The following is a 22,758-nucleotide window of genomic DNA, read 5'->3' as shown; positions in this document are numbered from 1 at the left end:
CCCAAGATAGAATTTTCAAGAGCTATATAAAGACCCTTGGAGTTAGAAAATTAATCAATCAACTCTGTAACAAATTTTTAGTAACTTGTGAGCTCTCTTAGTGTAAAAAAGGTTTCTCCGCCTACAGTGATGGAGATTTGTAGTACTTTTTTTATTGTCTTGAATTAACAACCCCCTAGATTGTAGTCAAGTAAAATATTGAGTATTCTTTTCTCTGCTTTTACTTTTTATTTTATTATTATTGTTGTATTTTTGAGTTGAAAGTACGAGGAGGGTATACTTTTATTTTTTCAGGCAATTCACCCTCCTCTTATCGGCCCCGTTGCACCAACAAATATAATGGATTGAACTCACTAAGAAGGGTTTAGTACAACTCCGTGAAGCCCTTCATTATTTGTTTTTATAGGTTAATGCAAAATTTGATCGTATGCTTGTGAGTTCACAAATTTATGGTAGTGGTTCTTGTTGTTTCCAGTTCTTGGGTTTTACATTTTGTCGAAGAATTGACTTTTCTTTGAAGATCATTTGGTTCTTTCACGTATGTGCTTATGGAATACTACGCTTACATGTTCTTGACTATTTGGGCTATCTGATAGTTGCATAAACTGATACTTTTCGGCTTAAAGTTAATATGTGGCATCAGTAAACCTCAGTTTTTATAGATGATCTTCAATAAATTTATTTTAGAAATTCAATTTCATGTTCAATCACCTAAAAGATTTTACCCCTCATAATTTCTGAGCTAATCCTCTCTTAAAAACTGAGCAGTAGCCAAAAGGACAGTTGATTATTTCCTTCAGTTAAGATATGTATAAAAAATCCTTCCTCAGTCTGTCTGCATGTGCTTGCTTCTCAATATTCTTTCCTAATTCTGTAAGCTACTTGACTATTAAAGAAATTTTATTACATTGTTTTTATAGACTGATGTGGCGGAAATATGTAGCCTCCACATGTCTTGTGAAGTCAAGAGTCGTGTTGAGATGACGGTCAAAGTCAAGACAAGTCAATTAGATCCAAGAGAAACACAATTCGACCTCAACGAGATCCAAAGAACTTGGTTCGAGCAAGCTGCACACTCCTCAGCTTGGCCCTATACCATTGACTCCTCAACTCAATCTCCTGACCTCTCAGCTCAGTCTTACACCGTCGACTCCTTAACCCAGCCCTACACCCCAACTCATTAGTTTGGTTGCACGAGCCGACCTCGACCTCCAACTCGGCCAGAGATCTCTCACTAGCGGCTAGCTTGACTCAGGGTCCCTCGCGAGCAAACAACCTCTTTACTCCCATTTCCACCCCACTACCGACATGTCTTGTTAGAAATGTGGGAAACATGGAGCCATGTGGTTCCCTCGTACCCCTCGCTAGCAAGAACATCGAAGATCGTGGGGCAATGTGGCCACTTCCCTATAAACATGGGTGCACATTGAAGAGAACGTGGCCTTGAACGACTCTTTAAAAGATTGTCTGCTTCCGTGGGCACAGGTATGCGCACAAGAGTCCTTGGACTCCTGAACTTTCCTCTATTTTACTCCAACTCTCACATGCCTTGCAAACGACTGGTCCCTTAAACACCGTGGATGATCAAGCCACCGATCAACGAACTAGGAGGCTTGCATGACTTATGAGGAGACGTCAATGAGGAAGACGAACGGACATAAGGCTCACAAAGGAGGTTAGAATGACGTTGTTAGCTGCCCTAGCATAGCATTCCGACGTTAAATTCAGTGGGGTTAGAATGACGCTCTACAGTCCTTCCAGTTCATCGACGGGTGGATATTTAAATTAGGACAGACTCGATTAAAAACAATTTGCTAGATTGCTGGTTTTATTGTGCAACACTAGTAATGGCTGTTCTATAGCTTTTTGACAGTTCAACATAGATGATGCTTATTCTTTCTCTCACAGACCTACTAATAGTTTTTCAGCCATGTAATGAGTTTATCATGTCTTTCACTGATTCCAAAATGTTTGAAAAACCCTGAAATATTATTCATCTCTAACCAATAAACTTAACCTTTTGTTCATACATACTGTTCCATTTGATATATTATTATTATTATTATTATTATTATTTTATTTATTTTCTTTCATGCATGTTGGCATGGCCTGCTGGAAAAGGATCTTCCACTAACTTTTCTGTCTCACACACGCAAAAATAAGGTGGACCACTGGTAAGGTTGATTCCTATTAGACCAGTTGTTGTGATGATTAGGACATCCACCTCAGCCACTTTCTGCCCTTCTTAATTGTTCATGCAAACGATGTTCAAACGCTATGGACTGTTATGATTATGAATCATCTTGTTTGGCATTTTTTAGGTTTCACTTGAAAGAGTAAAATCTTAGGGTTCTTAGCTGATTATGACCTTCAATTTGTACCCATTCAAAAGATCAAAAGTTGGTTATCTACAAAGGAATGTCAGTTGGGACCAGGTGTCTACCAAGCGATTTTAATAATTATACTAATCTGGAGTCATTTGTGAGAGTAAGAGCTTGTGCCTTTTTGGCCAAAAGTGTTCTACACATCATAGGGTTATTAGGAAGCATAATTTGCCTCTTCATGGTTTTGATATCTCTCATTATATTAATGATTCATGGCTAATGTGAGATCAATTATATCATTAAATGTGTCTTTTGATCAAAACCTCACATTAAAGTATCATGTTAGATAATGATCTTAATTAAACTCCACCTTACCAAATACCAACTCTTGCCTACTCTTTGGCACTTTCCTTTACAATTGTGTTGATTCTGTTGAGGAAATTGGAAATTAGAGAAGTTGACTAAGATTAAGAAAGGTTAGGGCGGTAAACAAGTCGAGTTGAGTTTTGGGGTGTTCAATCTTATTTGACAAGGTAATCAAGTCGAGTCGAGCGGACCTTAAAATAAATCAAGCTTTTGAAATGAGTGTTTAAGCTTGACTTGGTTTATTTTTTATGAGCTTGAACTTGTTTGAAACTTAGCTTGAGCTTGATTCGTTTAGATGCTATCAAACTCTCAATTTAAGTTTGGTTCATTTAGATGTTATCAAACTCTCAATTGAAGCTTGTTTGATTATTTGAAACTTTTAGTTATTTGATTAGTTATTGAGTTTGATAATTTAAATTTATTTATTTATTTTATTTTATTATTTATTTAACATATTAAAAAGAATTTTATTAATGAATATGATTCGTGAATATTATTCATGAATATTATTCATGAACGTTAACGTACTAAACACATATGTGTTCAAATTTATTTATTTAACTTAAAGAATTATTTAAATTTATTTATTTATTTATTTAATCTAATATATATAAATGAACATAAATAAATTCTTATTAAATTAAATATTAAATTTATTTATCAACGTTTAGTTGATATACCGTCCTAAGAAAAGTCAACCGACATTCCATTGTGTGTTATTGATTAAGCATTCATTAATTCTTGGACAAGGTGATCATGCCGCGTCATATCAACTCGACCCATCTGCCTCGCGATTCGTGCAAGATGATCCGATCCAACGACTACGGAATGAGGCGCACGATAAGTTCTGTACTCTTGAAGGCACACCGGAAGGCTACGCTCTGCTAGTTTATTACGTCCTCTGTTTTCCTCTGTTATCTAAAGGAGATGTGGCCACCGCCCTCCGCTTTCGAGCTCGCCGGAGCGCCGGGATATTCCCGGTCGTCGCCTCGGAGGAGAAGGGAAATCATGGACTATGTCTTCTCTTCGGGTCGGATCCAGGCCTCTGCCGTTCCCTTCTCCTGGGAGCGACGTCCGGGCATCTCCAAGACCGCTGCTGCGGCCGGCGGGTTCGGCCACCTCCTCCCCCTGCCTCCCGCCCCTGCCGCCTCCCACAGGAAGCGATCCGCCGCATCCCACAGGAATCGATCCGCCACCTCCGCCGGAGACGAGGACCCCTTCGCCGTCGCGCTGGCGGAGTGCGCCAAGCGCCCGCCGGGCCCCTCCATCGAGGAGCTCTTCACGCCGAGACGAGCCGCCACGGCGACCCGACAGCAGCCGGTTTCGTCGTCGGCGCGGTCTATCTCCGACCTCCTGGGCCTCCACGCCGTCTCGTGCAAGGCCAGGTGCGCCGTCGCCGACTCCGTCGTCTTCCTGCCACGCTCTCCCGGTCCGCAAGGCAGCGCCTCGTTTCCGTACGGTATTTCGTCGGCGTGGTCGATCTCCGACCGCCTGGATCTCATCGCCGGCTCGTGCAAGGCCACGTGCCCCGTCGCCGACTCCGCCGTCTACGTGCCTCGCCGTCCCGGCCGCGAGGAAGCGCCTCGCTGCCGTACCATCTGTCGAACCGCGGGTTCGGCTAAGCCGGACCGGCCCAACAAGTGGCAAAAGAAGCAGCCAGCCCAACAATAGTGGCGGCGCCCCACACAATTGGCCCAATAGTAGATAAATCGGGAAAGGACATCGAAGTGGCCCCATGTGGCCCTAAGTCCAGAACCATGCAATGTACGTTAATAAAATAATTGCATGCAATATTTAATTATTATTATTTTTTATTTATACATGAATCTTTTTAATAAATTAAAAAAAATGATTAATTAGATTGGATAACGTTTTCGACAGTTCAAGAGTTCAGCATCCTTTAATTTAATTGCATGTCTATTTGGAGAAAAAAATTTTATAAATTTGTTATAATTGGGATTCAAACTACGGGCACATAAATAACAACTTGAATATCTTAGCGCTAAATCATAGTCCGGGAGCTTTTTAATAAATTAACAAGAATGTATTGATGGGGGATTGAACCCTTGTGAAGGGGATCGAATGCAGTATCCTAACTAGACTGCATGCATCAAATTGATTTATGCCTTATTTAATTATTTAATAATTAACTATATTTTTTTAACCAGAGTATTATGTAAATAATTGTTTTTTAACGATTACTAATTTTATATAAAGGAATGTAAGGGCAACGGTTAAATGTTCTTTAGAGGTGATTAAGACTTTAAATTATAAGTGAACCTTTAAGCTCAAACATCCATACATGACACTAAGAATAAGAATTTTTTGAAGATCAAATGGAGAAAATAAACTCCAACAAGAAATATTGATCCTTTTGACCTAATTAGAAGGCATTCTTTCAAAACACACAAGCAATCAAGTTAGAAATAAAGGGACCATTCTAAAGGCACTTGTTCAGTGGAAAATCCATTTTATTTTGTTTCAAAGTTTAATTATGAGAATTGATATATCAATTTAACTTGGTATTTTTATTTTTGGTTTTGAATGCCTAACCCATTAGAAATATATTGGAATTATAAAGTTTATACAATAAAAATTAATAGAAGTTATAATTAGTTATGGTTCATAGGTATAACTTTTTGAAATTATATATTGGTGGTAAAAAAAAGTAAAATTGTCATCTTACGACCCCTCCAAGGTGATCGCCTATTATTTAGAAAGGAGGTAAATCATGGAAAATTCACCTAACAATAATAGTGCATGTAAAGAGGAATTAAGATAACCAGCGAGACATTCTGCATAGATCGCACTTGTTGGGAATTGACTCACCTATTGACAGTAATATCTTTGCATGAACAACTTAGCATGGGGCCTTTTTGAAATTATATATAAATCATAATTTAAGTGCACTATAAATTGAAGGAAGCTTACTAACTAGGAGGAACAACAAAGGTAATGAGATCATTTTTCTAGAAATAGTATTCTTTTTGAATCACTTCCAACACCAACAATATTTGACTTGAGAGAACCACTCTTTTCCCTCAATCTTGTATAAGTTTCGGCTAATATATTATTTTGGATTAGCATGGTGCTTTGGAGCGCCTCCCTACAACACAGATAATTAACGAGGCATTATTTGACATGGGAGATTACAAGATGGTCAAATCGGATAGATATAACTCTAAGTTCTTCAAGTGCTCTTGGGACACTATAGGGTGGGATTTCACTACAACGGTCATAGAACCAATGAGAGATTATTAAGGAGATGGAACCATCCTGATTGTCTTTGTTCTAAAGTTGGTCCATGCTAATAAGGTAATAGATTATAGGTCATTCTCCATCTACACTGTATTTTATAAGCCATATCGCAAAGATATTAGCTTCATGACTATTTGAGGTTGTAGGAGGTTTACTCCATCAATCTCTGCGGCTTTTGTGCAAGGGCGAATCATTAATGATAATATTCATCTGATACAAAAACTATTCCAAAGGTATCATAGGAAGCACATCTCTCCTAGATGTATTATGAAGCTCGACCTTTAGAACGCTTTCGACTTGATGCATTGGGAGTTTCTCCGAGAGACACTTATTGGACTATGTTTTCCTATGTGTCTTATATCCTAAGTAATAGAACGTATGACCATCACATCATTCTTGTTGACTATTAATGGGGATCATTTGGATTCTTCAACAGGGTCGAAGGACTATGACAGGGAGATCCATTCTCTCCTTATTTATTTGATATCTATGTAGAGATTCTTAGGCGATAGGTACAACAAGGTACAGTCAGATTGAATTTTAAAGTCCATCCTTAGTATGGGTACCTTAGCTTGACACATTTGACATATGTGGATGATCTATTATTATTCAGCTGGGGCAATGAATTATACGTAGGATTATTATCTTCTTGAGTTTGGGGCGACATCTTTAGATTAGAAGTCGAATATATTTCTAACCGGAGTGGATGCCACGATGCACATACAATTACTCTCTCTCTTACAAGCTTCCAGGAGGGCCTCATGTCTTTCGGTATCTGAGGATACCACTTGCTGCTAAGTATTTAAGAATTTTGGAGTATAGCCTACTTCTTGACTCACCAGTCTAACAAATTAATTATTGGCCAAAGAAGACACTTTAGGCTTATCTCATCACCTCAGTGCTACAGGGAGTAGAGTGCTTTTGTCTCTCTATATTATCTCTTCCTCTAAAAATTATTGATTATATTTAGTCTTTTATGTGAATGTCCAAACATCCTTCGGTGTCTTGGACGAATCTATGTAGGCCCACAGAGAAAGGAGGATTGAGATTCCATGATTTACAAAACTTGGAATCTTAATTTATCGGCTAAGGTGCCTTGGTGGATATAGGGAAAGGACGGGTGAATATATGAATTTAGGAAGCAGTGCACTCAGATTTCTCAATGATCAAGCAGTGTTACATAACTTGGACCTCATTATTGTGGTTACTAGATTAGCAACAAGTACTATGTAGAGGTTGGCAAATTCATTTGAATATGATGGAGACGTTGCCAGAGAATATGACTTCTTTAGTCATCTCAACCATAAAAAGCCTTGGATATGGACGGTATAGAATTAAGCCTTACATACAACCTGATCATACAGTTACACTCATGATACTAGCCCATAAGCAACTTCCCACTACAGATAAGAATGAATATTTAGAGGATCAATGTTATCTATTTTGTAGGCTAGAGATGGAGAAAGGGAACACCTATTCTTTGGGTGTCCTCCTATGACAATATTATGAAAGAGAATCAAAGAATGACTACATATGAAAGATGTTTACTTATCAATGGATATTATGTGTTTTCATACGTTTCTTCGTAGGAGACCAACTTTTGACTAAAGTCATACATCTTTCAGTGTCAAAGGTAGAAACAATTATATCTTTAACAAGGGCCAATTAGACATTAAGAGAATTTATAGAGGCATATAAATCCATATTTATTAGATATGGAGTGTTATTTAATCTGATACTAGACCGGATTATATATATATATATAAACAATTTATTTATTAAAAATAATGAGCAACATAAGTAGTTCAGATCCTCTGTCCCCATTTCTCTCTGTCTCTGTGTCCCACTGTCGATCAGATGGACCATATTACATCTTAAGAATGCATTGCACATCACGAGGATATTGCACATATCTTAAAGATACCATGATACATTGAGATGTAATCTGGTCCGTCCGATCGATAGTGGGACACAGGAACAGAGAAAAATGGGGACAGAGGATCCGAACTGGTGAAAAAGAATCTCTTCTTGTTTTTAATAAAAAAACTTAATTTAGTGACAGTTATTTAGTTTAACAATAAATATCTTAAATAATTATATATTTGCAATTTATATATTCATATAATAGCATTGTTGAAAACATTCAGCTTTTACATAAATTTTAATAGTTTATTAGATATATGAATATTTATTTATATATATTTGGAAACTCTATTTAGATAATTGAAGCTTGGCAAATTTTTAAAAGATAAGTTGAATAAATATTTAATTTTATGTTTACAAAAAAGTAAAATTTAAAAATTTTCTTTTATTCTTTGCCTTCCATTAATCATGCAAAATTATATTAAAATAAAATTATATAAAATATCAAAGCTCATTATATATGGTAAATCAATTAATTTTCCATAATGAATATATTCAGTAAAAAGAGGAAGATTTTTTTCTTCTAATGTTTCCGTTAATCATTATTAAATAATTTACTAAATTAAAGAAAATTTCATGTTATTTGAGTTAAATTATATCGAGAAATTATTTTTCGGATTTACTAAGAAATTACCTCTTTTCCTTTAAATTATTGTTTCCAATTTCACATAATATTTAAAAACAAAAATCAAGCACGTTATACTAATATTTCTTATAAAATAATATGTATGATAATCTCTTGTCTATTTGATTTTTTTTCACTCCTAAAATTATCAAAAAATAATAATGAAAATTGAATATGTATAAAAAAGAGCAAGTAGTGGATCTTGTCGATAGGATTTAATTTTTCCAAAAAGCTAAAATATTTTTAAAATTTATTTAGATTCCCTTTTCCTTAGCCTATATATATGCAACTCATGGATTGAGATCAACAAAGCCAAACTCGATGTTTCTTTCTCTTCCTCTCAATCAGATGAACGCCATAGGAATGCTGCCTTGTTGTGAGAAGACTCACACCAAGAACGGCGCGCGGAGCGCATGGACGGAGGAAGATTGCAAGAAGACTCACACTAAGAACGGCACATGGTCGAAGGAGGAAGATTGCGAGAGGACTCACATCAAGAGAGGTGCATGGACGAAGGAGGAAGACGAACGGCTCATCGCCACAGTCAATTCTTACGGTCGAGGTTCTTGGAAATCTCTCCCTAAACGTGCCGGTAAGTACTATTTCACAATGCTGATAGATGTTGAATGATATATTATATTGAGAAGTAAACTTGCTTGGTTTAGGACTTCTTAGATGTGGCAAAAGTTGCCGGCTTCGATGGATGAACTACCTTCGACCGGGCCTTAAACACGGTAACTTTACCAAGGAAGAGGATGAACAAATCATCAAGATGCATAAATCATTAGGAAATAAGTAAGTTTTTTTTTTCACAAAAACTTAACGAATATTTGATTGTTAGGGTTCTGATGCTACTTAGTCAATCTTTCTAATTTCAATAATTTTAGATGGTCTTTAATTGCAGCTCAATTGCCTGGAAGGACAGACAACGAGATCAAGAATCACTGGAACACGCACATAAGGCGAAAGCTCCTTGGTTCTGGGATCGACCCGCAAACTCACCGTCAATTGAGCAAGGTTTCGCGGAGTCCTAACCTACAATTCGTGCCAGCAGTTGCGATAAAGGTTGATGAATGCATCCAGGAGTTATCGTTGTCAATGGGTGCCAACTTAGGTGAGGATGCCCAGAACCACTGGAATACACACATAAGGCGAAAGCTCCTTAGTTCTGGGATCGACTCGCAGACACACCACCAATTAAACAACTTGTCTTACAGGGTTTCGAGGAGTCCTAACCAACATCTCATGCCAGTTACAATAAAGGCTGATGAATGCGTTCGGGACTTAACCTCGTCAATGGACTTGGCGGCTGAGGATGGGCATAGCAACAGCATAACAACCGCGAGCATAGACAAGGAGTCAGCTTGCCTTGATATCAACCTCGAGCTTACCCTGGCCCCCCCAAACTCATCGAAGATAACAACTTCAACAACAACAACAATAACAACACAAGCTGGGACTACATCACCACCACCGGATAGAACTTATCTCGAAGAGATTTGTTCACGCCACTCATCAACACTGATGCCGACGACGATACTAGCGTCGAAGGCTGGGGCTACATTACAGCCAAAGCCAACTTATCTAGAAGAGATCTGTTGGTGTTGCCGGTTGGGATATCGAAATAATGAGGCGTGCAATTGCCATGTAGTTCGCCTCATGAAGATACAACAGTTGCTTATATACTATGGCTTTTTGGAACCAACCCGACATCAAAGTTAGTGATCGAATTTCATTTTCCATATTTTTTTAACAAATTGTTTTAATGTAATATACATTGAGTTGATCAATTTTGTTCAAGTAGTTGTAATTTTAGCAAACTACATCTTAAATTATAAATAAATCACCATTGAGGTCAAACAAGGTCCTCTTCTGAGGGTATTTTAGCATTTGAAATATTAAAAAACAGTACTCTTTTTTGTAACAACCGTATAATTTTAGCACATGCTCTTGTTGGTCTTGCTCCTTCACTTGTAAGTTTCACACCTGCCAATTTTACACCGATCATCAAGATAGAAGCGCAGATGAGTCTTGACGAACGGATCAGCAAGTTTTTAAACTCCTCAATTGTAATATGTCTCACCTAACCATTGCACCATAATCTCATCTCGGGGTTAGAGGTTTTTTATCTTAACCCGGGTCATGATGCAATGATAAGACGCTCGAGTAGTTTCTCAAGCATTCATAATTTGAATTCCAACTATGACTGCACTGAGACGTTGACTAGCAATATCAACTACGAATTAAATTTGAAACCTTGATTATCATTCGCTAATGTTTAAACCTTTTAGATATTAAAAATAATAGAGATAACATACCTCAAAAACATTTTGTAAGAAATATGATCTTTAGCAAGGAAGATTGGGTTCAGCTTCAAAGCTTTGCATAGGAAGAGCTCTGTATGGTGAGTTTCCTACTTGAAACCCTAAGAAGGCTACCACCACCGGTTAGAACAATCGAAGTCTGTCCATAGGAACTTATCATGAGGATACCTGCCCAAATATGAACCCACAACCACTTTTATTTTGCATTTAAGAAGGCTATCAAGGATAAATTGGATGCATTAAACTAATTTGCATGGTTTAATGCTGACATAGTGATTTCTTACCTATGCATCAGGAGCTGCTTAGTTTCAAAGGAAGATTGACAAAGGTTATCAGCTTTCATGAGTTAAACGGCATCCGAAACTATCACCGGTATTTGGGGCTTGGAAACAAGCCACTGCAATTGGTCATCTGTTGTACAGCATAAATAACAAGATCACACTAAGTCATATCTCCCAATTATGTGATTGGTTATATGCCATGGTTACAAAACTGGACGAGACTGCACGGTTCAACTGGTTTAACCAGAGAACCAGCAGTCAATTCAGTCCAGCCAACGAAAATTGGAAATAATGAAACCCAGCCAAAACTGAAAAATTTGGTATAAAACAGTAAGAACCGAAATCATTTTTGCCTAGTCTTCTATACCATTGAAGAGTGTAGCCTCATCACCATGAATACAATTCTACAGATATCAAGCAATAAGAGAGAACACATGCTCAAGGCTCCCACCAATGTAAAAGTAAAACAAGGATTCAATAGTCAGATAGTCAGTCTTACCCTTTCAAGTAACACCAACCAAGATTTTTAAAGAGCGACTGTATCTCACCAGTATCAAGTCTTGCATATTTTCTATCTAAAAGCTTCCTAACTTCCATTGTATAAATTTACAATATTCACAGAATGCTGTTTTAGATTTGTCCAACAAAAAAGGGACTCCTAGAGGGCTTTTATTGCATAAGTCAAATCTAAAAATGGCTTCTGTTGACCTCGGCAACTATGCATTAGAAGAATTTGACAAAAAAAGGTATGGGAAAGTGCAGCAGCAGACAGCATAGAACTTAATTGAAGGTGATAACAAATATAGTTTTCTTAATTGACTGAACAAATTGGAAGCCATCACCATAATAGCCTTTTTAATGATAAATATTAACTTTTAACCACTACAAACAAAGGTAAATTATTCTAATTCCTCAACAGACTTAATACTCAAAGATAGTATTTATGGAAGAAGTACCTCTTATATAGCTTCTGTCTTTCATGTCTTTCCCCCAACTTTCTGAGGAAATCTGACAATGCCACTGAATCGTTGAATGTGCTTCTTTCTGATAACCAATCAACGTCAATCTGAATACTAGCATCCCTAACAAACAGCAAACATTGTTATTACTTAGTTTTGTTATACATAAGTGTAGGTGTGTTGCAGTTGCACACATTTCCAATTGATTAGAAGAAAAAGAATATAATTTCATATCCAAATAAATTTTAACTCTAGCTCAGGTGCACAAATTTTCAATTCATTAGAAGAAATAAAATGTAACTTCATATCTATTTTTTTTTTTAACTCTACTTAGAATAACTTGGGAAAACAACCTTCTCAGGCTGAGAACCTTGTAATTTGTTCTCAGGTAATCAGCATGCTTAATGAGAGCATCTTGTGCATAGTGCTTGCCAACTGTTCTTACTGCAGCTGCGCTAAGTAAATCTTCTAAAGAGCCATGTTTTTTCAGAAGTTTGATTGCTGTATTTCGGCCAAATCCAGGAACTAAATGCTGAATCCCAGGTACACCATCAACATCATCCCCCATGAAACACCCTAAGCGAGTAATAGCTAACATTAAACACTCCATATAGATATTTTTTGGATACTGCTAAAATAAAACGCCCTTTTAGATTCATGATTCTAACAAACAAATGGTATAATGCCACACAAAAAAAAAAAAAAGCAATTAAATAGTAGGATGAACCAGTAAATGCATGATTATAGCAAAAATAAATTTAAAAAAAAAAAACATAACACAAAAGGTTCCACAGAAATAATGTAATTTTATACTCACGAAGGCTCAAATCTGAACTTGGATCACACTTATATTGATCAATGTAATGTTTGATTGTGTAGAATGACCATCGACCAATATCAGGTAAGGGCATGACAATTTGAACCTCCTCAGATATCAGCTGCTTGAAATCTTTATCAGGAGAGCCAATAACAACTCGCAGTCCTTTTTGTAAAACTTGATCCGTTAATGTAGCTATTACATCATCGGCCTCATATCCATGAACTTTAATTACCTGCAATGTTTATAAATTTAAGAAACTTCTTCTAAGTAGAGAATTAAAATAAGAGACGGGAAAAATTGAAACTAAGAAACTAAGAAAATTAGCGACTCGTTTAATTTAAAGATATTATTAAACATACTGGCACATTGCACTTCAGGAGAACATCCACTATTTGTGGCTCCGTTGTGCTAAGGAAATCCTGACGGGCATTCCCAAAAATCCTCGACCTCCTCAGGTATTTGCTCCTGTGTGCTTTATACGAAGGCAACAAGCGCTTTCTATACTCGTTCCCTTCTTCACCGTCCAGAACCTAAAGAAAAATGCAACCTTTGTTATCCGAAGCTAGGGTTTCGAGAATACCAAGTACTGCGGCAAAAAAGTTTGAGCTTACAGCAATAACAGGATCACGTAGGCTCACTCGGGAGAAGAAGAGGTCGACCCATCGAGCGAAGGAACGAAGACTGGGCTGGGATCCATCAAAGCACAGGGGATTAACGTCCAAGAAAAAGACCCTGCCTTTGCCCTTGGAACGCTCGGTGGAATTCCCCAACGGGTCCGCAACGCCTGGCAGTAATGGTTCACCGGAGTTGGTGCAGCGGGCGGAGGGGAGCGAGAATCTCCACCGGCGAAGGCGGGGAGGGAGGCAGAGCTGCTGGGGATGAACGACCGAAGAGTTCGCCACCAGAGGCGCCATCCGATATCTGCGCGATGAGACCGGAAGATCGCTGCTTGAAGCAGGAAGCAATCGAGAAGACTTCACTAATCTTAATGCGATCTCTGACGGCCCCGATTTCTTGGATTAAAACGCGTCTTGCCTGTGATATTCGCCCATATCAATATTCTTTCTCACCTATGTTTCTAACCCTTTATACTCGAACATTACATTTACTTTCCTTACAATTTTCAAAATCGACGTAAATGTATCCCTTATGTGCTAATCACTATTCCAAATGTTAGTAATCGTCCATGATTTACCTTCTACATGTTGACCCTAGAACGGGTTGACGGGGACGCTGGGGGCGAGCATATTCACCTTTTGCCACCATATTTTATGAATGTCCGGATAGGTGTTGTCATCATGAGATCTGGGGTTCGAATTTCGACAAAAGCGAGATAAATATCTCCCTTATGTGTTAGTCATTATTCCAAAGGCTAGTAACCGTCCGTGATTTACCTCCTTCGTGTTGGCCTTGGGACGGGTTGGCGGGAGCACTGGGGGCAAGTGTATTCGGATTTTTTTGCCATCATATTTTATGAATGTCCGTCCCCTCGGATGGGTCTAGTGGCTAGCGCATGAGGAGTTGCCACAATGAGGTCTGGGGTTCGAATCTCGGCAAAGCCGAGGTAAATACCTCCCTTATGTGCTAGTCATTATTCCAAAGGTTAGTAACCGCCCGTGATTTATCTCCTCCGTGTTGGCCCTGGGACGGGTTGACAAGGGCGAATGTATTCACCTTTTGTCATAATATTTTATGAATGTCCCCTCACAACTGAACTAGGGGTGCTCTGGTTATGACATTGTTATTCATTGACTGAGGTGTCAAATTCGAGCCCTCACTTGTGCAGACTCTTATCAATTAAAAAATCCTCAATTTGGGACAATGTTGACTGAGGTGCTGAGTTCGAGCCCTCTTATCAACCTTTTATCCGTCGGATACATGGTACTGAGGCTCCTCAAAAAATCTCTTCGGGGATTTCTGGGATATGGGGTCATGAAGCAATGGGCCCAGTCACGTTAAAAAGTTTACCCTACCTTAATTTTGTCCTCTCGGATGGATATAGTGGATAGCGCATGAGATGTTGCCATCATGAAATCTGGAATTTGAATCTCGACAAAATCGATATAAATATCTCTTTTATGTGCTAGTCACTATTCCAAGAGCTCAGATCCTCTGGTCCGCAAAGGATGGACCAGTCCTGGTCCAACCTTTGCATTGGTGGAAGACAATAGCACCTACATGTTAACAGGTGAGGGTCATTATCTTCCACCAATCTCCTTGTCTTAGTCCAGGAGCGGACCAGGACAAGGGAACCAGAGGATCTCATCCCCTATTCCAAAGGTTAATAACCGTCCGTGATTTACCTTTTCCGTTTTAACCTGAGATGGATTGACGAAGATATTAAGGGTGAACGTATTCACTTTTTATCAGCAAATTTTATGAATGCCCCTGGATATTTTCAAGGTCGACAGGTTCCTGCAATCCATCCTGTTACTTTTTAATACTTTGAGTCCATTGGACTCCAAAATCGGGACAAACACTGTCAAGTACAATTAAAATTTTTCTTCGCCTATATAATTATAATCATTGTTAACTATTTGAGAGACTAACATCTAGTTCACAGCCTTTCGATACCTGTAATGTATCCTTCATCCTTCATCTGTTTTAACAAGCCTTTAAGTCTCAAGTATATTTCCTTTGTGTTTGGATGAGTAGAGCCACCAGCTACAAACTCATGGATTCTAGCATTCACCTCAATCCAACTCTTCCCTGGCTCCTTCTTCACCCCATTCACCCTCATCAATTCTCTCACTTCCTCAACCCCGTGCCAATTTCCGATCGAGGCATACAAGTTAGACAGCAGTATGTAAGCTGCGGAATCCCCAGGTTCAAGTGCCAAAATCCTTTCCATGGCTCTTCGCCCTCGTTCCACATCTCCATGAACCCTGCAGGCACTCAGCAACATTCTCCACACAAGTGCATCTGGCTGGAAAGGCATCGACTTTATCAAATTTTCCGCTTCGTTTAATCTCCCTGCTCGCCCAAGGATGTCTACCATGCAAGCATAGTGATCGAAGGATGGTTGAATGCTGTATTTGACCTCCATCATCTCGAAAAATTTCCCTGCGTCATTGCTCAAACCTGCATAACTGCAAGCTGTCAAGAGTGCGACAAAGGTTTTGGCATTCGGTTTCACTGCATCTTTCTGCATTTGGGCAAAGATTTTGAGAGCTTCTTGAGAATAACCACTCTGCGCGCAACCTCCGATCATGGCTGTCCATGATACGACGTTCTTTAAGGGAACATCGAAAAAAACTTGCCTTGCTTCCCTTAAGCATCCAGCTCTGCAGTACATGGTTATCAGCGAATTAGCCACAGCAGCATCGGCATTAAGTTCAGATTTCAAGATCAATCCTTGCACCTGCCTTCCCTGTTGCACTGCCATGGTATTGGCACATGCTGCAAAAATGCTCGCAAAAGTAAACTTATCGGGCTCGAAATCCTCTTCCCTCATCCAGTAAAGTAATTTAAAAACTTCATCCAAGTAACCATTTTGTGATAACCCTGATATCAATGCATTCCAGATGATCAAGTCCTTATGTTTGACTCTGCTGAATACCTGCCAAGCATCAGATACAACCATGGATTTGGAATACATGTCGATAAGTGCACTGCCGATGAAGGCATCTGATATGATGCTTCTCTTGATCATGTCACCATGAACTTCTCTTCCAGATTGATGCCGAGCCAGTGAAGCACAAGCAGCCAAAGCGCCTACAAAGCTGAACTCATCCGGCTGAAACCCCAAACTTTTCATTTCAACAAAGAGCATCCAAGCCTGCTCAGGTTCCTCATTCTGAAGATAACACTGGACTATGGAATTCCAAGAGATAAGATCATGTTCGGATATATCTTTAAAAGCTAAAAATGAATCAGAAACCCATTCATTTTTGGCATACATCATAATAAGACTGTTTCCGATCATGGCATTGGTCTGAAGACCCATCTTGATTGCAACGCCATGAAATTGTCTACCAACAAGCACCGATAGTTGAGAAGCTGCAGCCTTGAGGAGTATTGAGATAGTGTACTCATCTGGCAGCAGACCCTGCTCACCCATCTCCAAAAACAACCGCAAACCTTCTTGGGCCTTGCCGTTCGCGAAGCAAGCTGAAATAACAGAGTTCCATGCCACAACATTGCGTTCGTGCATCAAATCAAAGATTTGGGATGCAATTTTCACATTCCCAAACCTGCCATAAGCATCAACCAGTGCAGTTCCTACAAACAAATTGTAACACAGGGCCCTCTTAGTGATCTGGCCATGGAGCTCTCTGATAAAGGTTGTATCTTGCAATGAGAGGAGGGTTCCAAACGTGAATTCATCTGGTGCGAAGCCTTCATCTAGCATGTCTACAAATAGAACCAGAGCATCATCAGTATGCCCTCTTCTTGCCTTCAAGGCAATGAGAGAATTCCAAGAGGCTGTATCTCGCTCAACCATTCTACAATACACTGTTTCAGCATCGTCTAGTTCTCCAAATTTTGAATACATATTGATCAAACAATTAGCAACTTCCGCTCTAGATAAAAACCCTTCCTTTAGGATGCGACCATGAATCTGTTTTCCAAGCTCACGACTACCTGTTGCAACCAAAGCTCGAACTGCAGTCAAGTAAGTGAGGTGGTTGGGGCTCGGTCCAGCGTCAACCATGACCGAGAAAAGGAGGAGCGCATCGAGGATGCGGCCATTGGACAGGTAGCCCGAGAGGAGGGCATTCCAGGACACGACGTTCCTGTGGGGCATTTCGTCGAACACCTGCCGTGCCATATCAATGGCACCACACTTAGAGAAGAGGTTGACGAACTGGTTCTGGAGGAAGAGAGAAGGGGCATGGCCGATGCTGGCGATGTGGGAACGGAGGCAGAGGCCGTCACGTAGGGACCTGCGGGCGATGCAGAGGGCGAGGATGGCGTTGTAGTGGGCATCCTGGTCGCGGGGGCTGCTGTGGCCGGAAGCAGCGTAGCTTCCGAGAGAAAGGATCAAGCTTTCAAGCGAGGATGTGGCGCGGTGGACGGGGGACTCTGGCCTCCATGGCGAGGGGAGGACGCAGGCGGCCATGGCGAAGAAGACCACCGGAAAAGAAACGGAGGGGAAGAGACATGTTGAAGTAAGAATGAACAAAAACGTCAGTATAAATAACTTTGCTCTCTACACATGCTCATCGAAGCCCCCGATGCATGCTGGATAAGGCTTGTTGCGTGCCTGTAGTTTTTCCATATTTCAAGGATTATTTGATAAATCTACATCAGGTCTGTAAAATATTGACGATTTAAATTAGTTTCTTTTAACATCACATTGTTTTTATATACCTAAAATAATTCATATGACTAAAGAAATAATTAAAATGACCTAAATAAGCTCATTAAAACATGTTAAATTTATAATATATTTAAAGGAGCCAAAACCTTGAGCAAACTGTTCCTCACCAGTGGGGCGTTTTGGATGCAGCAATATTCTTAAAAATCACATCCAGATATTGCAGCTTTACCTTTATTTCCCATCCTCTGCAACGACAGTGCAGCGCAATGAAAATGCTACGACAAGTCTATCCACGCTCAAAAGCCCAGAAGAGCAAAGAGTCTTTCACCTCATTCACTCTGTGGTATCTTTCCCTTTCATCTCCCCTAACTTAATGCACATCTACTTCCACCGCGGATGGACCTCCACAGTGACCTGCAATCTCATGAAAGTTCTCTGTCAACGAGATTTAATGATCACGTTTCTCGATCATGAAGTATCTCTGAGAAGCAATAATATTTAAGCTGTGAAAATAAAACCTTGTGATTTATTCACTATTACACGAAGATCAAAACAATATCTTCAGACTTGTGTATGATTCATCTTAACCAATGAACTCCATCTCACTGTTGATGTCTGAAGTGCATAAATAGATCCAACTCAGATATTTCCACTGACATGATGTTTGTTTTTACTGATATCTTTGTATTCAATACTTTCATCTGTTCCTCACCTGTCAGAGTAAAGGCAAGGCAGTAAGCAAAAGCAGAATCATCATCTCCATCTGCCGACTCTTGCGAAGCTCAAGTACCAGCTCTTACAGGGCCAACGAGAAGATGGGCAGTGGAGGTGGTGGAAGTATGAACTGGGATGGCTCTTCCCAGATTTCCAAGTCTGTTAAAGGTTCAGGGAGGTGGGGGAAGAAGAGCAGCAGAGAGGAGAAGGGAGTGTGGGGGGAGAGGAGTGTTGGGATGGAGAAGAAGAGGGTGATGGTGGTGGTAGACCAAAGTGGCGAGGCTAAGGAAGCCATGATGTGGGCATTGACTCATGTGGCTAACAAAGGGGACCTCCTCACTCTCCTCCATGTCCTGCCTCCCCACAACCCTCACAGGGATGGAGACTCTGATCTGCACAACCTTGCATGGTCGCTTGGCGCACAGTGCAAATCCTGCAAGCCTGAGGCAATTTCTAACCCATAGCTTTGTGTGCTTAACTAGAAACTCATCACAAATTTAAATCATCAAATTCTCGATGACTTGGTAATTGCTTCGTTTTTTACCTTAGTTTTGATCAACAGGTGGAAGTGGAGGTGCTTGTAGTGGAAGGACCAAAGTTGCAAACTGTTCTAAGCCAAGTCAGGAAGCTGGAAACATCTGTTCTAGTATTGAGCCAGTGCAAACCCTCCCTTTTCTGTTGGTACACAACTCTTGCCCCACAATTACAACAACAAATCTTTTCCCTGCAAACAAAGAGCCCTTTTAGAGCAAAGTCTTCAAGTAACTATTTCTTTTATTGTCAGTTGGAACAAACCAAAAATAATATTATTTTCCATCACTGTAGGTCTGATTACTTAGGTGGAAGATATTAGGGGAAATAAGGAAAATGATCACAAAAATAGATAAACAGCTCCATCATTTATGTATAATTTTGTGATCCATTCCCTTATATTTTCCATCCAAGTAATTGGACCTAAGCAGACAAGCATATCATGCTGAAAGTTTGTGGAACAGAAATCTGGTAATGAAAACAAGTTCAGCAAATTCTTAACAATGATTACTACTATTTTTTGGACTCCTAATTTCTTCTTCTTTCTGTTATGACTGCTACAGTTTGTGTAAGACAAACAGTGAAGACTTCGTAGAGCAGTGCATTGATGAAGCTCAGTGCCTCACGATGGCTGTGAGGAAGCAAAGCATGGGAGTGGGTGGATACCTGGTCAGCACAAGATGGAAGAAGAACTTCTGGCTCCTGGCCTGATGAAAACAAGTCATGGCACATCCTTCTCAAAGTTGCCTAACAATCTTAGCATTGCTGTAAGATTAACTACTATAATAGTTGTAGTCCCAGAACCAAGCCAACAGTTAAAATCTAGTGTGTATGTCTATCGATTTGGAGTATCCATTGATGGAAGATAACAAGTTAATAATCAATCTTGCTGCCTGCAGTGGGGTTAGTAAAAGTTGTTTTAAGCTTGTCGTATCATCAAATATCATAGCATAATTTGTACTAATAGCAGAATCTAAAAATTCATATAGCTAACTTGATTCATATATTATAAATGTGCTACATAAAGTAAATATGGCAAAACAAACAATAAAGACGCATTTGTATATGAACAGAGCCGTGCTTAGAGAAAATGGATATAACACATTTGGGGGCAGAATGACTTGCTCCGTGTAAGGAGATCATGTTTAGCTCTACCATATAAACCTTCAAACTATTGAGAATTTCTATGAAGCAATGGTGCAACTTTAAAGTCTAAACTTCATCTTCCTTACAACTTATAAAGGGGAAGAAACTCTATTCAATGGCAAAGGGTACACAGAGTTTGTATTCCTGCCTTTGAGGTAACACTGGATGCTGAGAGCTTATGTTGAAGATAACAAGAAAGTACAGCCTAACAAAGTCACATAAATCATTAAAGAAAGATAAGCACTCTGAGGAAAATAACAAATTAGATAATGATCTGTGTTAAGGTTGCCTGTCACATTGAATGTAATAGCTAGTTGTAGAATGGATGTCAAAGAACACTGATAACTTTCAAGTAATTAATGAGGGCAATTGACTAGGAACAAACAGGTGTGAGCATAACCAATCAACTATTTCTAACTCCTTGCATAAAAATTTCCGGTACTGCTAAAATTAGTGTTTCAAAAGTTGCTATGTAGTATAAAGTTATTATGCTACATATGAGAATCCAATCAACTTACTATGGTATCTAACAGTAAACCAGAACTTTGAGGACCAAGTTCAAACTTTACATTGAAACTGGTATCTTTTTTTTATTAATGATTATTTGTCCATCTCATGGATGAGTTGATAAAGTTATTGTTAATGCTAAAACATTTTAATTTCCAATCAATGCCGTGAAAGGCTCAAGAAAGATAACCCCAAAAACTAACTACATTACTTTACACGGGGAATTTGGGAACTTAATGACATATCTAATGAGATAGCAAAATCTCACCTTTGCCTTTATTAAAGATGAGAATATAAGTAATATGCATTAGGTTGCTGACAAAAATCAGCAGCTCAGTTAGAATAAATTCATATAGTTTAGTCTAAACACAGCCAGTGAAAAGCAAAAGATTCATGATTCTTCTTGTAATACAGATAGAGAAGAGACTCTGCTAGCATAATCTTGTAGAGGTAGCAAGGCAGCAAAATAGAGCAGCACAGAGTCCAAGTTAAAACAATATACCCAATAACGGACACCAGTGAGATCCATATGCATTACCTGAACGTTATTCATGAAAGTGAGCACAGAATAATATCTGTGAAAAAAAATTGCTCAAGTGATGATTTTTCCATTTGAAATCCTTATTGATGATGTACAATCTATAGTATGGAAGCAGCAAGAAGGCATATTGTTGCGAGAATCAAGAATTTAATTGCCCACGTAATGATATTGACAAAAAATAAAACATTAAAAATATCTACCTCATTAAGATTTTACCTCAATAAACAGCATAATCTTAGGCAATTTGACAATACTATACCCTGTGACAATTGTGGGAAAAGACAACCCTCACCCCGGGCCCCTCCAAGACCACCCCAAGCACATTGGAAGGGAGTAAATCATGGAGCCATTTGAGGAGGCCTAGCACAGGGTAAAGCCCGCGATTGGAACCCACCACCTATTGTGGCAACTCCTCCCGTGGGCACTATACCCTGTGACAATGAAACCTATGAAAATGAACTGGAAGCACAATAATATTAGAGGAAACATATTCTTAAAAGTTACGATTTTTTTAAGAGTAGACTAATAAAATTATTGATTAACACGCTTTTCTCATGTTCTGAAATGGAGTTCATCTCGAAAACACCTGAAATTAGAATGCACACAAGAGAAAACATTCCTCACACAAACTCATGAAAGATAACTCAAGAAGACCACAGCAATATGTCACTCTCGACCTGATTCAGACAATGCCATCAATCTTCCAATGTGGCTCACTCACGAAGATTCATCGGAAGGCTTGCCTTCTTCGAGATTCGACTTCGGCGTGGGTTCCGCGTCAATCTCGGCTTTGAGGTCATTGATGCTCTTCTCCAGCTCATCGATCTTGCTCCCCATTTCATCAATCTTCGAGACTATTCCCTCAGACATCGCCTGGAACCTGGTCTGCATCTGCACGAGAAGGTTCTGAACGAACGCCGTCATGTCGGCGGTATTCTGCACCGAACCTTCGGATTCATGATCGCTGGCCTTCGGGGCGGCGGGATTCGTGGAGGCCATGGCCGAAACCCTAGATTTCTTGAACTGAAGGAACCGCTCGCTTTCGCCCGACCTGGTCGACTCTGCAACGATTTCAGTGGAACGGAGAGGAAAACCGAGGCCCGGACCAATAGCAGCCCTCTGATTAATTGCCAAAAATAGTCATCTCTCCGTTGAAATCCCACACACGCACGTGAC

At 39.4% G+C, this 22,758-nt stretch overlaps 5 protein-coding genes across 13 annotated transcripts; 2 read left to right on the top strand and 3 right to left on the bottom strand.

The window, feature by feature from the left end:
- Positions 1 to 3,543: 3,543 nt before the first annotated feature.
- On the top strand, positions 3,544 to 4,494 carry LOC121973863. The gene has a single exon (XM_042525212.1). The coding sequence runs from the start codon at positions 3,618 to 3,620 to the stop codon at positions 4,359 to 4,361; it is 744 nt and encodes a 247-aa protein (XP_042381146.1). The 5' UTR covers positions 3,544 to 3,617; the 3' UTR covers positions 4,362 to 4,494.
- Positions 4,495 to 10,287: 5,793 nt separating this feature from the next.
- LOC121972112 (5'-3' exonuclease-like) lies at positions 10,288 to 13,854 on the bottom strand. Of its 4 annotated transcripts, none has more exons than XM_042523750.1 (8): positions 13,492 to 13,853; positions 13,240 to 13,410; positions 12,878 to 13,112; positions 12,414 to 12,636; positions 12,058 to 12,183; positions 11,105 to 11,231; positions 10,815 to 10,988; positions 10,294 to 10,732 (listed from the first exon to the last, which is right to left on the bottom strand). In XM_042523750.1, exons 1-6 carry the CDS (start codon positions 13,792 to 13,794, stop codon positions 11,228 to 11,230), a joined length of 1,062 nt encoding a protein of 353 aa, XP_042379684.1. In that variant the 5' UTR covers positions 13,795 to 13,853; the 3' UTR covers positions 10,294 to 10,732; positions 10,815 to 10,988; positions 11,105 to 11,227. The 4 variants fall into 4 exon arrangements, with proteins under 4 accessions (XP_042379686.1, XP_042379683.1, XP_042379684.1 ...); XM_042523751.1 differs by having other exon boundaries at positions 10,298 to 10,482; XM_042523752.1 differs by having other exon boundaries at positions 10,288 to 10,988; positions 13,519 to 13,854.
- A 1,419-nt stretch (positions 13,855 to 15,273) lies between these two features.
- Positions 15,274 to 18,708, bottom strand: LOC121972105 (pentatricopeptide repeat-containing protein At2g33680-like). 3 transcript variants are annotated; one of them, XM_042523738.1, is made up of 3 exons: positions 18,662 to 18,708; positions 18,472 to 18,557; positions 15,274 to 18,388 (listed from the first exon to the last, which is right to left on the bottom strand). In XM_042523738.1, the coding sequence occupies exon 3, from the start codon at positions 17,940 to 17,942 to the stop codon at positions 15,438 to 15,440; it is 2,505 nt and encodes an 834-aa protein (XP_042379672.1). In that variant the 5' UTR covers positions 17,943 to 18,388; positions 18,472 to 18,557; positions 18,662 to 18,708; the 3' UTR covers positions 15,274 to 15,437. The 3 variants fall into 3 exon arrangements, with proteins under 3 accessions (XP_042379672.1, XP_042379670.1, XP_042379671.1); XM_042523736.1 differs by lacking the exon at positions 18,662 to 18,708 and having other exon boundaries at positions 15,274 to 18,135; positions 18,311 to 18,388; positions 18,472 to 18,614; XM_042523737.1 differs by lacking the exon at positions 18,662 to 18,708 and having other exon boundaries at positions 15,274 to 18,086; positions 18,311 to 18,388; positions 18,472 to 18,614.
- Positions 18,709 to 18,958: 250 nt separating this feature from the next.
- LOC121972109 lies at positions 18,959 to 20,272 on the top strand. Of its 4 annotated transcripts, none has more exons than XM_042523745.1 (3): positions 18,959 to 19,303; positions 19,420 to 19,538; positions 19,952 to 20,272. In XM_042523745.1, exons 1-3 carry the CDS (start codon positions 18,959 to 18,961, stop codon positions 20,097 to 20,099), a joined length of 612 nt encoding a protein of 203 aa, XP_042379679.1. In that variant the 3' UTR covers positions 20,100 to 20,272. The 4 variants fall into 4 exon arrangements, with proteins under 4 accessions (XP_042379679.1, XP_042379680.1, XP_042379681.1 ...); XM_042523746.1 differs by having other exon boundaries at positions 19,420 to 19,618; XM_042523747.1 differs by lacking the exon at positions 19,952 to 20,272 and adding an exon at positions 19,642 to 19,772.
- A 1,841-nt stretch (positions 20,273 to 22,113) lies between these two features.
- Positions 22,114 to 22,726, bottom strand: LOC121972110 (heat shock factor-binding protein-like). The gene has a single exon (XM_042523748.1). The coding sequence runs from the start codon at positions 22,579 to 22,581 to the stop codon at positions 22,300 to 22,302; it is 282 nt and encodes a 93-aa protein (XP_042379682.1). The 5' UTR covers positions 22,582 to 22,726; the 3' UTR covers positions 22,114 to 22,299.
- Between the last annotated feature and the right edge of the window lie 32 nt (positions 22,727 to 22,758).

Source organism: Zingiber officinale, chromosome 4A (assembly GCF_018446385.1).
Source record: "Zingiber officinale cultivar Zhangliang chromosome 4A, Zo_v1.1, whole genome shotgun sequence".
Lineage (NCBI taxonomy): Eukaryota > Viridiplantae > Streptophyta > Magnoliopsida > Zingiberales > Zingiberaceae > Zingiber > Zingiber officinale.
The sequence above is the reverse complement of the archived record's forward strand: the minus strand, read 5'-3'. Positions and strand labels throughout refer to the sequence as shown.

Excerpts from the sequence above, each read along its gene's own strand:
- LOC121972110 (XM_042523748.1), bottom strand. The coding sequence starts at position 22,581 with ATGGCCTCCACGAATCCCGCCGCCCCGAAGGCCAGCGATCATGAATCC.
- LOC121973863 (XM_042525212.1), top strand. The coding sequence starts at position 3,618 with ATGTGGCCACCGCCCTCCGCTTTCGAGCTCGCCGGAGCGCCGGGATAT.
- LOC121972109 (XM_042523743.1), top strand. The coding sequence starts at position 18,959 with ATGGGCAGTGGAGGTGGTGGAAGTATGAACTGGGATGGCTCTTCCCAG. Across the intron at positions 19,304-19,419 it reads GCAAATCCTGCAAGCCTGAG|GTGGAAGTGGAGGTGCTTGT; the intron begins GCAATTTCTAAC and ends TTTGATCAACAG.
- LOC121972112 (XM_042523749.1), bottom strand. The coding sequence starts at position 13,794 with ATGGCGCCTCTGGTGGCGAACTCTTCGGTCGTTCATCCCCAGCAGCTC. Across the intron at positions 12,637-12,877 it reads AAGTTCAGATTTGAGCCTTC|GGTGTTTCATGGGGGATGAT; the intron begins GTGAGTATAAAA and ends TTACTCGCTTAG. Across the intron at positions 12,184-12,413 it reads AAGGTTCTCAGCCTGAGAAG|GGATGCTAGTATTCAGATTG; the intron begins GTTGTTTTCCCA and ends GCTGTTTGTTAG.
- LOC121972105 (XM_042523738.1), bottom strand. The coding sequence starts at position 17,942 with ATGGCCGCCTGCGTCCTCCCCTCGCCATGGAGGCCAGAGTCCCCCGTC.